This window comes from Penaeus chinensis, chromosome 34, assembly GCF_019202785.1.
Source record: "Penaeus chinensis breed Huanghai No. 1 chromosome 34, ASM1920278v2, whole genome shotgun sequence".
Taxonomy (NCBI): domain Eukaryota; kingdom Metazoa; phylum Arthropoda; class Malacostraca; order Decapoda; family Penaeidae; genus Penaeus; species Penaeus chinensis.
Genome location: NC_061852.1, coordinates 11,339,896 through 11,354,895, shown reverse-complemented (window position 1 = coordinate 11,354,895; position 15,000 = coordinate 11,339,896). Strand labels below are relative to the sequence as shown.

The 15,000-nt window shown below is 49.1% G+C and overlaps 1 protein-coding gene across 2 annotated transcripts in view; it reads left to right on the top strand.

Annotated features, from left to right (window-relative positions):
- Positions 1 to 2,568: 2,568 nt before the first annotated feature.
- Positions 2,569 to 15,000, top strand: part of LOC125043737 (uncharacterized protein DDB_G0284459-like) — a 15,323-nt gene continuing 2,891 nt past the window's right edge. Inside the window, exons 1-4 of one of the 2 annotated variants that reach the window (XR_007116433.1) lie at positions 2,569 to 6,273; positions 6,758 to 6,909; positions 11,169 to 11,334; positions 12,418 to 12,494. Coding sequence is in view for 1 of the 2 variants with exons in the window: in XM_047639985.1 (XP_047495941.1) it covers positions 2,716 to 6,273; positions 6,758 to 6,909; positions 11,169 to 11,334 (3,876 nt within the window). In the remaining variant the exon portion in view is untranslated. The remainder of the gene's footprint in view (positions 6,274 to 6,757; positions 6,910 to 11,168; positions 11,335 to 12,417; positions 12,495 to 15,000) is intronic. The other variant, XM_047639985.1, reaches the window with a different exon arrangement.

Here is a 15,000-nt window from a genome sequence, read left to right as displayed (position 1 = left end):
CTCTCTCTCTCTCTCTCTCTCTCTCTCTCTCTCTCTCTCTCTCTCTCTCTCTCTCTCTGTATATATATGTGTGTGTGTGTGTGTGTGTGTGTGTGTGTGTGTGTGTGTGTGTGTGTGTGTGTGCATAAAAACACATACCCACACACGTCATCATTCGCGCGGCCGTCCACACTCGGCCGGACCCACTTCGCCCGCGGGGTAACATGGCGAATCGGCCTGCGGGCCATGTTCAGCGCTTAATTGGATTTTATTCATTCATATCTTCGTCCGCGGAACAAAGGATGCCTGTAAAAGTTTTTTTTCCGGTTTTGATAAAAAGGGATTTCGAGAGCCATTTAGTTTGTCATTTGTAATTCCAAGAAGCCATGCTGTTTTGTTGAGGGTGGAAAAAAACAGCGATTTTGCGCTGGGTTTAAACATCTGCTTGTTCGTTCCTCTCCGCATTCCCGTCTTCTATTACAATTCTCCCATTTCTCCTCTCTCTATACTCTAACTCTTCCTCTCTTACCGTTTATTCTTTATCGTCACCACTCCTTGCCTCTTCCATTTGCGATGTCCCTCTTCTATGGATAAAGGAAGGATAAAGGAAGAAAGAAGAGAAAAGGAAAGGTCACCGTCCAGGGCCTGTTGTCATGGTTACCGCTGGGTCGGGCTACAGTGCCAAGTGTTATGGAAGGTCAGATTAGGGGCGATAGGGAGGAGTAAGTAGCTTTTGCCGGCGACAGATTGAAGGCGAAAGAGATGGAGGTGTAAAAATAGTAAGTGTGTGTGTGTGTGTGTGTGTGTGTGTGTGTGTGTGTGTGTGTGTGTGTGTGTGTGTGTGTGTGTGTGTGTGTGTGTGTGTGTGTGTGTGTGTGTGTGTGTGTGTGTGTGTGTGTGTGTGTGTGTGTGTGTGTGTGTGTATGTGTATGTGTGTGTCTCTGTGTGTGTACTCTTACACTATCGCCTCCTGCTCCTCACCCTAATCTTCCATCTGCCCCTCATCCTGAATTCCCTACTTTTCATACTCATCCCTTTTCATCCCTCCTCTGTCCCTCGTCGTAGAGGCAGGATAACTGCATTACAGCAGGATTTCTGGAGATAAGGAACATATCCAAGTATTTCCCTCGTAGAGGATGCCAACAGTTCCAGTCTCCGTTAGTCGATTGGAGACAGATGCCACTCCCCCCCACCCCCCACCCCACACACACCTCGTCACTAAGCCAACCTACTTTTTTATAATTATCATGCGATTTTCTTTTCTCTCTCTTGAAATATAAAATTATCCCAAAACACTAAGAAAGAATATGAGTATGCCTTACATTTGTGATAATGTTCCTGTTTAAGTATAAATGCGTACATAGAACAGGATATATATATACATACATACATACAGTGAAGTTTAGACTAATCATCTGTTTAGGAGTATCTGATACTACGGACTAATAAGATTCTCTCTCTTTTTCCTTTAAACCATCACTCTTTTAAGCGTTGGCCGCGTGGTGACTGTCTCCCCACGACTGACCTATGAAAATCCTCATGTTCCTTTTTAATAATTCATCGAAATCCGCTCCTCTCTCGCTGATTATCGACATGTTGATCTTTCACTCAACCGTCATTCATGAAGTACGAGGCTGCGCGAGACTTTCATAACAGCTTTCTTCATCTTAAACACTACTAAAGAAAAGAAAAGCGAGTGCGTGGGTTGGTCCTACCGGTCTTGGAGTAGCTTCATTTGCATATAGATTACGGGAGGCCTTGAAAATAGTGTGGGTGCGTTTCCCCCTGTCCTCGGCCGATAAGGAACGCGGTGTGTTATTACTGTATGCGTGTAATTTCCCCGTGTCTTGTCATATTTCCTATCTTTCTCTCTCTCTTTCTCCTCCCCCCCCCCCCCCCTCTCTCTCTCTCTCTCTCTCTCTCTCTCTCTCTCTCTCTCTCTCTCTCTCTCTCTCTCTCTCTCTCTCTCTCTCTCTCTCTCTCTCTCTCTCTCTCTCTCTCTCTCTCTTTTTTTCTCTATCTCTTTCTTGCATTCCTTTCTTTTTGTCTCTTTTGCTTTGGTTGTCTTCCTTTTTATTTATTTATCTGTCTCTCTTTCTTTCTCTCGATGTTTATTCCTCTCTCCTTTTCAATCATCCTATTTCTCTTTTCCTTCCTATTCCTCTCGTTCTCTCCCCTTCCCCCTGACTCCCTTCCTCCTCTCTTTGCCTCTCTATTCACCTCGCACGTGTGCAGTATAGCCTGCGGTCACGCCTTAACCCCAATTATGCGGCTTGGCTAAGCAAGGGAATTATACTGCGCTATACTTGAACCGATTTAATGACTTTGCTAATATCTGATTCAGTATTGGACTCGAATACCAAAACGCAACACTTTTATGGCTGCTTTTATCATATTTTTTATTGTTATCATTGTCGTGATAATTATATTTTAATCATAAGAATCATCCTTTTTCAATTGTAATTGTTGTTATGATAATTATGATTAACACCATAATCATTGTCATCCCTGTCATCATTATCAACATGTATTCCCCCGCTGTTTCTGTGCCTCCTCTGACCGCGTCTCCTCCCGGCAGGTGGGCGCGTGGCCGCTGTCGTCGAGGTGAGACTGTAAACGCGTGGGACGGCCCGACCGCTGCCCAGACGTGACGCCCGCACACCCCTGCACACACTCCCACAGACACGCAAATCCATACCTACACACACCCACCCACGCCCGAACACTACTCCTACCATGGCCACAACCACAAGCAGCACCGGCACTTCTAATCCTGGCAGCTGCACGTCCAGCAGCACCGGCAGCTGCAGCCTCCCCATGCCTGACAGTTCGGACTCCAGCCGTCGCTCACTGTCAGACGCGGGCAGGAAGCGGCTGTCTAGCTTCCCGTCCCGGCAGCGGCGGATGGGCCCAGCGCCCCTAGCCTCCTTCGAGGACCTCAGCATGGATAAGACAACGTCTGACTCCAGCCCTGAGGAACGCACACATCTCCCAGATATCGGCGAAGAGACATCCACAGCGACCACACCAGTAACGCCCGTGGCCAAGACGGCCCTCAGCGTCCCGGCCTCCCCTAGAATTCGCGTCTCTGCAGCGTCGTCGTCGTCGCCGCACGAGACAGATTCCAAGGAGTCCACCCCAGAGAAAGAACTGTTTTCGGGTTACGCCAAGTCCGGCTTCTGCGAAGACATGGCGGCGGATCTGCATTCCAGCACGGAGGAGCTGGATGCCGACGAGGAGGAGCAGCAGCGCAAGCGGAGGGACCGCGCCTGCAAGCTGGCGGAGCTGGAGCGACGGGAGGAGGCTCTTCGCACGGCGGATCTCAACCGCAAAGGATCCTCGTCCTCGGTGCTCAGCGATGGCCTCCTGCCCGTCACCAGCGGCCACTCCAGCAGGCTCTCCTCCTTAGGCTCTATAGGCTCAGCGAGACGATCACCCTCGCCTCACAAGATGCTTTTAGAAACCTCCTTTTGTGGCAGTCGACCCATCCAGCAGCCCAGCATCGACCTGGAAGATCCCCCAGTCACCACCACAAAAATCATGAATTTCACCGTAGAGAAAATTGAGCGAGTCAAGTCGCCCATGGAAGCGCGGCCTCCTGACATCTTCCGCTCGTCGCCATCGACTGTCCTTCCCCAGAGGCAGGAGGACATCATCATGGCGGTGGAGGCCATCCCCGCCTCAGAATTCCAGCCAAGCAAGTCCGAAATCCTGATGGCTGTGCCGCCTCCCAGGAGGCAACTGGAGGCACAGACAACACCCAAGAAGCTAGATGCTGTGAGAGACTCGCAGGATAACACTGCCAAACCCAGATCCCCCAGAGAGCAAAAATCAACGCAACCACCCAAGTCGCCTCAAGCAGTACAAGCCACCAAGCAAGCACAGCAGGAGAAGCAAGCGGACCAGCTGGAACCACAACAACAACGACCACCGCTGTCATCGCCCCGCTCACCACGATCGCCAAGAATGCCCAAGAAGGTTCCTGTGCCCCAGGTTCCTGATCTGAAGGACCTCCCGAAGGCGTCTCCAACTCCTTCTGCAGCCTCATCAGCCGCAGTCACTGCCACGACTCCCGAGCACCCGAACGCACGCTCCTACTCCACCACTCCCTCGGCGTCCCCAAGAGCCTCCAGAAGACGGAGGACGAGAGGAGAGGAGATGGAAAGCGGGTCTTCCTCTCCCTCAGTCTCAAGAAAAAGTTCCTTTTCGAATCTTTTCCGAAAATCGGACGCTGTCATGAGCCCTGTCACGCCTGACTCTCCAGGATCTAGTGGACGCAAAAGTCCTTTCAGTCAGTTCATCAAATCGGCTAAGAAAGAGTTCCGGTCTAGGAGCAGGTCGAGAAGCCGGAGTAAGAGCCGGGAGAGAGAACTGGAGGATGACACCCATGACAGGAGGGGAGTGCTGTCCATTTTCAGGCCCAAGACGAAGAAGAAGGACGCAGAGAAGACCACAAAAGGCAGTGAGAAAAGTGTTCCTTCCTCTGACGCTAAGATCAATGAAGCCATCACAAATGTTGAATTTACCTTTAACGATGACGGTAAATACCAGCCCTCGTCCTTCGGGCTTATCAGACAGGAGAGCGAAATGAGCAGAGCCATCAAAGAGCCCCTGAGAGGAGTCCCGCCGCCGACGGAGGGAGAACCCGAGGCGCCGAAGCAGGACATGATCTCCTCCAGGGACAGCTCCTACAATGAACTTTCCTCCATCATGAGCCCGGACGGAAAACCTGCTGAGAAGGCCGCACTTCCAGAGTCCAAAGACGTTTCAGAGAAGGACAAGAGAGACCAAATAGACGACGATGATGTATTTGAAAAGCCCGCCGAGGTCAAGCCAACGATACCCTCTCCGTCAATAGAGCGGGTTCAAAAAGAGAAGAAGGTTGAGGAACCTGTGCTCGAGAAGCCGCACTTGCCGCCAAAGCAGAAGGACCGGCCAGAGGAGCTGACTGTTGCTGCGCCCGACCAATACGATGCCGACTCACGATCCGAGTCCGAGCGCGAATCTGAAATTGAGTACCTGAAGACCAAAGCCAAGCAGCAGCAGACAGCAGAATCTGGCGTTCCTTTAGACTCCCCCGACGTGGAGAACAAAGGCTTAGTCTCTCAGGACTCCGGCGAGGACGGAGAATTGCCATACGTGCCCACAACGCTACCCACAGAACGTCCTCTTGCAGCGCCCATCATTCCTGTGAAGGAGCGGCCTCCGCACCTCCGCACAACACAGTCCATCGACCGCCCTCGCAGCACCACGCCCCTCATCACAGGTCTTTTGGAGGAGTACAAACAAGTAGCGGGGACGCCGGAAGGAGAACCGGAAAAGATGATGATCAACATTCCCCAGAGCGGCCCTGTGAAGGTGCTGCCCACCAAGAGCCCGAAGAGACAGACTTCCAAGAGCTGGGACGACTTCTGCCAGGAAGGGCTGCGCAGCCCCCGGCAACTAAGGAAGCAGTACCGGGAGGCGAGGATGAAAGTTTCCGAGGACGACGTCCCCCCTCCGCTCCCGCCAAAGGTGCGGTCTCCCGCGCGCTCTCCTGTGTCGCAACCGCCTCCGACGCCGCCCGACGAATCCCCTACGCAGGACACCGGCTCCTCGAGAGGGACGCCGGACGGAGCTAAGAGCTGGATTAACTTCGACGAGATGCCAGAGATCGTCCTGAAGCCCGTGCGGCAAATCAAAACGGTTCCGCCGAGACATTCGTCGCAGCAGAAGCAGGAGCAGCGCGAGGCGAAACCGCAGCCCGAGAAAGCTGAGCCGCAACGCGTGGTGGAGAAAATGCAGGACTGGCGGGAACCACTCACGCCAGAGGAGAGAAAACCACTGCAGGAGGAGCCCCGCCGGCTTCCGCCTCCCCTGCCGGCTCCCCTGAACCACGACCTCTTGGACTCGGACAGCGCCCGCACGCCCTCCGAGGCCTCCACGCCCGACAAGAGCTCCGATCGCTCCTCGGACAGCGACAAGCCCACGAGCCCGTCGAGCGAGGAGGGCAACACGGTGCGGGAGCGCCTCGAGGAGATCAAGAAGGGCGGCGACGAAGGCGAGAACTCCGACCTAGAGAGGCTGCTGGCGCCCGTCAACGAGTGCATCAACAGGCTGTCGTCGCTGTCGTCTGAGCCGTGCATGCTGGAGCGCAGGTCGCCCATCCCGGACAACTGGGCCGACTTCCTGCTGCCCCCCCAGCCAGGGCGCAGGTCGCGGCTCTCCTCCCTGGGGTCCGACGCAGGCTCCGTCGGCGGCCGCTCGCCCTCGCCCTCCTGCATGCTCCTCGAGACGTCCTTCTGCGGCTCGGCGGTAACTGGCGCTCTCTCTGTTGACCTCTAGGAGCAAATCTATGCTTATTGATTGCAGTATATCTTTGGCTGATAAAAAGACATTTGTGATCATGAAGTATCTAAATGTAGATTCTATTTTCTAAGAATAAAAATTATACCTTTCATTATACCTTTCACACACACACATACATGCATGCATACATACATACATACATACATACATACATACATACATACATACATACATACATACATACATACATACATACATACATACATACATACATATATACGTACATACATACATACATACATACATACATACATACATACATACATACATACATACATACATACATACATACATACATACATACATACACACACACACACACACACACACATACACACACATACATACGTACATACATCGCCTTTCCCCGAGGCGCCCTTCTGCCCCCCTCACCCCGCCCCCCTCACCCCGGCCCCCTCCGTGCCCGCAGCCCATCGACGACCCCGCGGCAGCGGAGCCCGACGTGCCCATCCCCATCGCCCGGAAGCTGAGCGGCGTCTCCCTGGGGGATCTGTGCCCCTTCACCCCGAGGGAGAGGTCGCCTGGACTCATCCCGTGCGCTGATCGGACCTCCATCCTCAGGTGTCCTTGAGTGGCTTTGTTTGTTTGTTTGTTTGTTGGGATGTTTTTTTTTTTTTTTTTTTTTTTTTTTAGTTTGATTTGACCTTCTTTCCTCCACTTCCATCGTCTGTCTTCCACGTCACCCTCCCTTCCACCATCTCCTCCTCCCCCTCCACCAGCTCTACCTCCCCTCCCTCCCTCACCATCTCTCCTCCCCCTCCACCATCTCTCCTCTCCTCCACCATCTCTCCTCCCCTCCACCCCACCATCTCTCCTCCACCTCCACACTCACACCATCTCTCTCTCCCTCCACCATCTCTCCTCCCCCCTGCCACCATCCTCTCCGCCCCCCCCCTCCACCATCCTCTCCTCCCCTCCACCATCTCTCCTCCCCCCCTCGCACCTCACCATCTCTCCCCCACCTCCACCATCCTCTCCTCTCCCTCCACCATCTCTCCCACCCTCCAGTCCATGCTCTCCTCCCCTCCACATCTCTCCTCCCCCTCCACCTCCACCATCTCTCCTCCACCTCACCATCTTCTCCTCTCCCCTCCACATCGCTCCTCCCTCCTCTCACCATCTCTCCTCCACCCGTCCATCCTCATCTCACTCTCCTCCCCCTTCACCATCGCTCCTCTCCCTCCACAATCTCTCCTCCCCCTTCACCAACACTCCTCCCCCCTCCACCATCTCTCCCCCACCTCTACCTTCTCTCCCTCTCCCTCCACCATCTCTCCTCCCCTCCACCATCTCTCCTCCCCCTCCACCATCTCTCCTCCCCCTCCACCATCCCCATCCCCTCCCCTCCACCATCTCTCCTCCCCCTCCACCATCTCTCCTCCCCCCTCCACCATCTCTCCTCCCCCTCCACCCATCTCTCCTCCCCCACCCACCATCTCTCCTCCCTCCACCATCTCTCCTCCCCCTCCACCATCTCTCCTCCCCTCCACCCTCCTCTCCCCTCCCCCCTCTCTCCTCCCCCTCCACCTCCACCATCTCTCCCCCACCTCCACCATCTCTCCTCTCCCTCCACCATCTCTCCTCCCCTCCACCATCTCTCCTCCCCCTCCACCTCCACCATCTCCTCCCCCCTCCACCATCTCTCCTCCCCCTCCACCACTCTCCTCCCCTCCACCATCTCTCCTCCCCTCTCCACCATCTCTCCTCCCCCTCACCATCTCTCCTCTCCCTCCACCATCTCCTCCTCCCCCTCCACCATCTCTCCTCCCCCTCCACCATCTCTCCTCTCCTCCACCATCTCTCCTCTCACCTCCTCCATCTCTCCTCCCCCTCCACCATCTTCCTCTCCCTCCACCTCCACCATCTCTTTTCCCCCTCACCATCTCTCCCACCTCCACCATCTCTCCTCTCCCTCCACCATCTCTCCTCCCCCTCCACCATCTCCTCCCCCTCCACCATCTCTCCTCTCCCTCCACCTCCACCATCTCTTATCCCCCTCCACCATCTCTCCTCCACCTCCACCATCTCTCCTCTCCCTCCACCAACTCTCCTCCCCCTCCACCATCTCTCCTCCCCCTCCACCGCATCTCTCCTTCCCCTCCACCATCTCTTTCCCCCTCCATCATCTCTCCTCTCCCTCCACCATCTCTCCTCTCCCTCCACCATCTCTCCCCCCTCCACCATCTCTCCTCGCGCCTCCTCCTCCAGCCATCTCTATCCCCAGCCACCATCTCTCCTCCACCTCCACCATCTCTCCTCTCCCTCCACCATCTCTCCTCCCCTCCACCATCTCTCCTCCCCCTCCACCTCCACCATCTCTCCTCTTCCTCCACCATCTCTCCTCCCCCTCCACCATCTCTCCTCCCCCTCCACCATCTCTCCTCTCCCTCCACCATCTCTCCTCCACCTCCACCATCTCTCCTCTCCCTCCACCATCTCTCCTCCCCCTCCACCATCTCTCCTCCCCCTCCACCTCCACCATCTCTCCTCTCCCTCCACCATCTCTTATCCCCCTCCACCATCTCTTCTTTCCCTCCACCATCTCTCCTCCCCCTCCACCTCCACCATCTCTTATCCCCCTCCACCATCTCTCCTCCCCCTCCACCATCTCTCCTCTCCCTCCACCATCTTTCCTCTCCCTCCACCATCTCTTATCCCCCTCCACCATCTCTCCTCTCCTCCACCATCTCTCCTCCCCCTCCACCATCTCTCCTCCCCTCCACCATCTCTCCCCCCCCCTCCACCATCTCTCCTCCACCTCCACATCTCTCCTCCTCTCCACCCTCCACCATCTCTCCTCACCCTCCACCATCTCTCCTCACCCTCCACCAGCTCTCCTCCCCCTCCACCATCTCTCCTCCCCCTCCACCTCCACCATCTCTCCCCCCCCTCCACCATCTCTCCTCCCCCGCCACCTCCACCATCTCTTCTCCCCCTCCACCATCTCTCCTCCCCCTCCACCATCTCTCTCCCCCTCCACCATCTCTCCTCTCCCTCCACCATCTCTCCTCCCCCTCCACCATCTCTCCTCCCCCTCCACCATCTCTTATTCCCCTCCACCATCTCTCCTCTCCCTCCACCATCTCTCCTCCCCCTCCACCATCTCTCTCCCCCTCCACCATCTCTCCTCCCCTCCACCTCCACCATCTCTCCTCCCCTCCACCATCTCTCCTCCCCCTCCACCATCTCTCCTCCCCCTCCACCATCTCTCCTCCCCCTCCACCATCTCTCCTCGCCCTCCACCTTCACCATCTCTCCTCCCCCTCCACCATCTCTCCTCCCCCTCCACCATCTCTCCTCCCCCTCCACCATCTCTCCTCCCCCTCCACCATCTCTCCTCCCCCTCCACCTCCACCATCTCTCCCCCACCTCCACCATCTCTCCTCTCCCTCCACCATCTCTCCTCCCATTCCACCATCTCTCCTCCCCCTCCACCATCTCTCCTCCCCCTCCACCATCTCTCCTCCCCCTCCACCATCTCTCCTCACCCTCCACCATCTCTCCTCCCTCTCCACCATCTCTCCTCCCCCTCCACCATCTCTCCTCCCTCCACCATCTCTCCTCCCCCTCCACCATCTCTCCTCCCCCTCCACCATCTCTCCTCCCCCTCCACCATCTCTCCTCCCCCTCCACCATCTCTCCTCCCCCTCCACCATCTCTCCTCCCCCTCCACCATGCATCGGCTTGGTGTGGGTGTGCAGGAGAGCATGCTATCTGATATTTTGCAATAAAGCTCACTGGAGCATCGCCACCTTAGGAGAATCGGTTCTTATTGGCTTTTGGAATTTCTGTCTCTTGTTCCGAATCGATCTGGAGGCTGGGGGTGTATTTGTTTATTTGTTTTATTTTCATTTGTTTATCTGTTTATTTTTAAAAACTAATTTCGAAATCGATAAGGTTCTGGTAGTTTTTTTTTTTTTAATCTAATTTAATTTCTATTCAGTATTTTTTTGTGTTTACTGGACTGATTAAATGTTTGAAACCAATTAAGTCTAATTAGCATTTACTTGCGTTTGAGTTCATGATACCAACGTTTATTTAAAGATAAGTCTATAAAATAATATTAATATGATATATATATCCATTCAACTCGTTTCCTGAACAAGAATTTAAATAAATATTTTGTTGTTGTTTCGCCCGTGGGAATAGCTCTTGTTAGCATGATATTAACTTTTTTTTTTTATGAATTTGCTAATCCATGTGTAATGAAATATCCTGATTTATAGTAACGTTTTTAGATATATTATTTGCAAGTTAACAATGCAATCATGATACGCTGAGAAAGATGATATGAATTGTTAGGATCAAGGTAATTAGTAAAGTAGAAAAAAGTATATTAAATATTTTGATGACGAAAGGAAGTAAAAATAGAGGGAATGGTAATAACGTAAGATAAATTAATTGGATATTTTCTGTATTCTCTATATTTTCCGCCTCTTTTCCTCTTCATCTGTTTTTTGTTTTTCTCTCTTACTTACTATTTTTCCCGTGTTCTTTCTCTTTTTTCTTCTTATCTCCTCCATTTCTCGTATTTCTCCTACTTACTCTATATTTTGTTTTTCCTTTCTTTATCTCTCTCTCTCTCTCTCTCTCTCTCTCTCTCTCTCTCTCTCTCTCTCTCTCTCTCTCTCTCTCTCTCTCTCTCTCTCTCTCTCTTCTCCCTCTCTCTCTCCCTCTCTCTCTCTCTCTCTCTCTCTCTCTCTCTCTCTCTCTCTCTCTCTCTCTCTCTCTCTCTCTCTCTCTCTCTCTCTCTCTCTCTCTCTCTCTCTCTCTCGCATTCTCCTTCCCCCAACCAACGTGTCTTCTCTCCCTCCCTGCAGCGATTCCTCAGCCGAAGGCGGGGGTTCGCCCAAGGAATCGGACTACTACACCCGGCACCACAGCGAGCCGCAACGGAGCCAACCGGGGGCGGGGCGGCAACTCAACCCGTTTGGCATGGACTTAGGCGTGAGAAGCAATCGTTCGTCAGTTGTGTCTCAGGACCAGGTTAGTTTTCAGGCGTAGGAGGAGGCGTTGGGAAGGGGGTTGGGGGGGCGCTTCTAAAGGGGGTACTCTATTTTTTTTTTTTTTTTTTTGGGGGGGAGACTACGTTTTGCGATTCGGTACATACATGCATACATACATACATACATACATACATACATACATACATACATACATACATACATACATACATACATACATACATACATACATACATACACTACATACATACATATATATGTGTACATATATACACACACATATATATATGTATGTATAGATACATAGATAGACAAATAGATAGATATACGTATATATATGTATATATATGTATATATATATTATATTACACACACACACACACACGTATATATACTTGTACGTATATATATATATATATATATATATATATATATATATGTATGTACGTATATATATATTACACACACACACACACACACACACACACGCACACATAGAAACATTGTGCAGATAAGCAGCAGCAGTTAGTATGATGACCAAATGTGATGATTATGCAATTCACAGCCACTCAGTTGAAGTGCGTATTATGAAATTGCATGAAGACATATTAGGTGGGTTTTTTTTTTTAATAAGCATATCCAGTTACAAAAAACATGCTGTATAAAAAAAAAGTATTTTTTCAGAGAATGTTGAGATAAGTAATTCCCCATTGATTGTTTTTTCCCCAACGAACGTGATCCTAGTAAATACTTTAACATATATATCATGTATTTTTTTTTTCCTAGAGTGTAGTCTTTCGTGTGTAAAGTCATATATAGCATTATTGTTTTCTGACTGTCCTATCCCACACAGCAATCCTGACCGTGATATGAAGTAGTAATATTATAGGATATTGCCCCTCAAAATTACGATGGTATATACCACATTGATATTTCTCCTTCCAAACCTCTAAAACACAGGTTGGAAAGTATGATCATTGAGTTTAGATATGTACTTAAGACCTACAGTATACAGTGTATGATATTCATATATATTATAGACTAAATTCCTCCTTGTGATTAAACTCCAACCCTGCTGTACATCACCAATCAATCTCTCCATCAGGTTCCTCGCTAGGTGGTAAACGAGTCAGTAATACGTATCACCTTACTGAAGCTGGGTTGAGGGGCCCGCTCAAACAGGTATCACACACGACGTGCACAGAGTTTTCCCCCTCACTCCCCTTTTCCCTCTACCTTTCCCCTTCCCTCCCTTTCCCTTCCCTATCTCTCCCTCAGCCCCGTGTCCCCCCTTAGGTTCACTCTCTGCCCTAATTCCTCGTCACCCTTAGATCACACCACACGTCCTTTCCCCCTGTCCCTCCACCTGTCTCACCTTCGATAGATGTTTGGCCACTCCACCTCATGCCAGTCTGCAAGCTCAGATATGACCTGAGTGAGGCCACACTCGATAGAAATAGATGAGTAGCCTGTTTGTTTATCTCTAGTGGAGTAGATAGATGTATCTGGAAATGTCATGGCGGGCAATCTGCCACTCCCGAGTGTAGTTATAGATACACGGAGTTGTTTCAACTTCCCACTGCCACTCCATGTAAATGATCTGTTTGCAAGTCTCATTATACTGAGAGAACACTGAACTGCAAATCTCTGTACGCATATGGAGAAGCGTATATATATATATATATATATATATATATATATATATATATATATATATATATATAAATATATAAATATATATATATATATATATATATATATATATATATATATATATATATATATATATGTATATGTAAGTGCCCATGTATGTATGTATGCATATATATATATGTGTATATATATATATATATATATATATATATATATATATACATATAAATACGCATATATGTATATATGTACGAACGTATGTATACACATGTGAAGTTCACAGGCAGTTCTATTGCCGAGAGCCAAAGGGCCGACATGGCTTCCTATTTCTTTGAACCAGCAGAGAGAGGAAAAGCTTTTTGGTCTGAGAGCCTTTTTTTTCTCTTTCCACCTCAAACCCGTGTAATATAGAAGCTAGTAGAGCTAGTCATAGTGAGCGAGCAGCTAGCAGAGCTTGTTAGTTAAGACTATGAATAGTGTGAAAGTTTCACTGTAGTTATAGAACTTCCGGCTGCCATGTCAAAGTGGCAGTCATTTACACAAATATAAAACTATTCCACTGGTGTCCACAGCGATTCTGTCTTCCAATTTCTTGAGGATCAACCGTCAATTCAATACAATTTCACAAATTCATACATGTATTCTGATATACATATGAAGACAAGAAATATTTGCAGATCCTATAACACATAATATGGCAGGATTGATACATTCTTTCCTGAACAGAAGTTAACTATCTACCCTCGTGTAATTAAACGATGATAGATTGCGGTCACGTGGCCATATGTAACGAAGGAGGAACCTTAACCTAAAGATATTTGACCTGAGAATTATTGCAAGAATTGTTGAAACTTCATTCTAAATATCTAATGCACAGGCCTATAAGTGTTTCCATATTTAGTAAATCAAGGTATTGAAATAAATGGTCTACCAGCAGATAATAATATCTTTACTCGTATTGTTGTTGTTGTTGTTGTTGTTTTTAAGTCAAAGAGAGACTCTACCATATCCTATCGAATCACATACTTGTTGTTTAGGTGAATTTCCGACCCTTACACTAACCCAGCCTTACCCTTTTAACACACCCTTACACAGGACACACCTTCCCATCAATTGATTCCCTTTGCTCAGAGAAGTACTTGCTCTTTAAATTTATTTGAGAGCATATCTTTGTCAGCAATTCGAAATATCTTCCTAGTCAGAAAGTCACCAGTCCCCTATGCAGTTTGTGAGTAATTATGACATTCACAAACTGAAGTGGGAAAGGATATGACTTAATTTTTTGAAAGCATGTTTCTCTTACAAAAAAGAAAGAAGAAGAAAAAAAAAGCATGGTTGACAATGCGGCAAACGCACAGCTTAATTATTTCATCGCTTTTTAAAATTTTTGTGTCTATATTTCTTTTTGTATTACGATGTAACGAAAAAAAAATATATGTCACATACTATCAGATGACAGCGTAACTACAGTAACAACGGCAGAAACAGCGAATTGAAATAGTCATTTTTCATAACGACCAGTATGTGCCGAATGAACTTTATAATAATCGCAATGAATGGAAAGTCCTTCAACAAAGATTTCGCTAACTTTGTGCGGTTTCCGAATAGGCTCGACAAATCTAGTTTGGTCGAAGTTGGTTCCAGTTACAGCGTTAAGAGAAATAACAATAGGCATGGGAATTGTTGTGATAATAATCCTATTACTAACACTAGTGGTAATACTACTATTAATTCTAATACGGCTACTGATGATAACAATAATGATGATTACATTGAGTGATAATATTACTGATAATCTCAATAATAATGATAATGGTAATAATGATCATGATAATTACGATGCAGGCAATGGTCATAAAAATAACGGTAATAGTATATATATAACTATATATTGACAAAAATCCTATGGGTGCCCACCATTTACATAATGCATTGCTCCCTCAACGATTGCTCATAAAAATGGAAGAAAAGAAATATGGCAACACTACTGTTTGTGATATTGAGGAATTCAGTAGGATCGCTAATTATCTTCCTT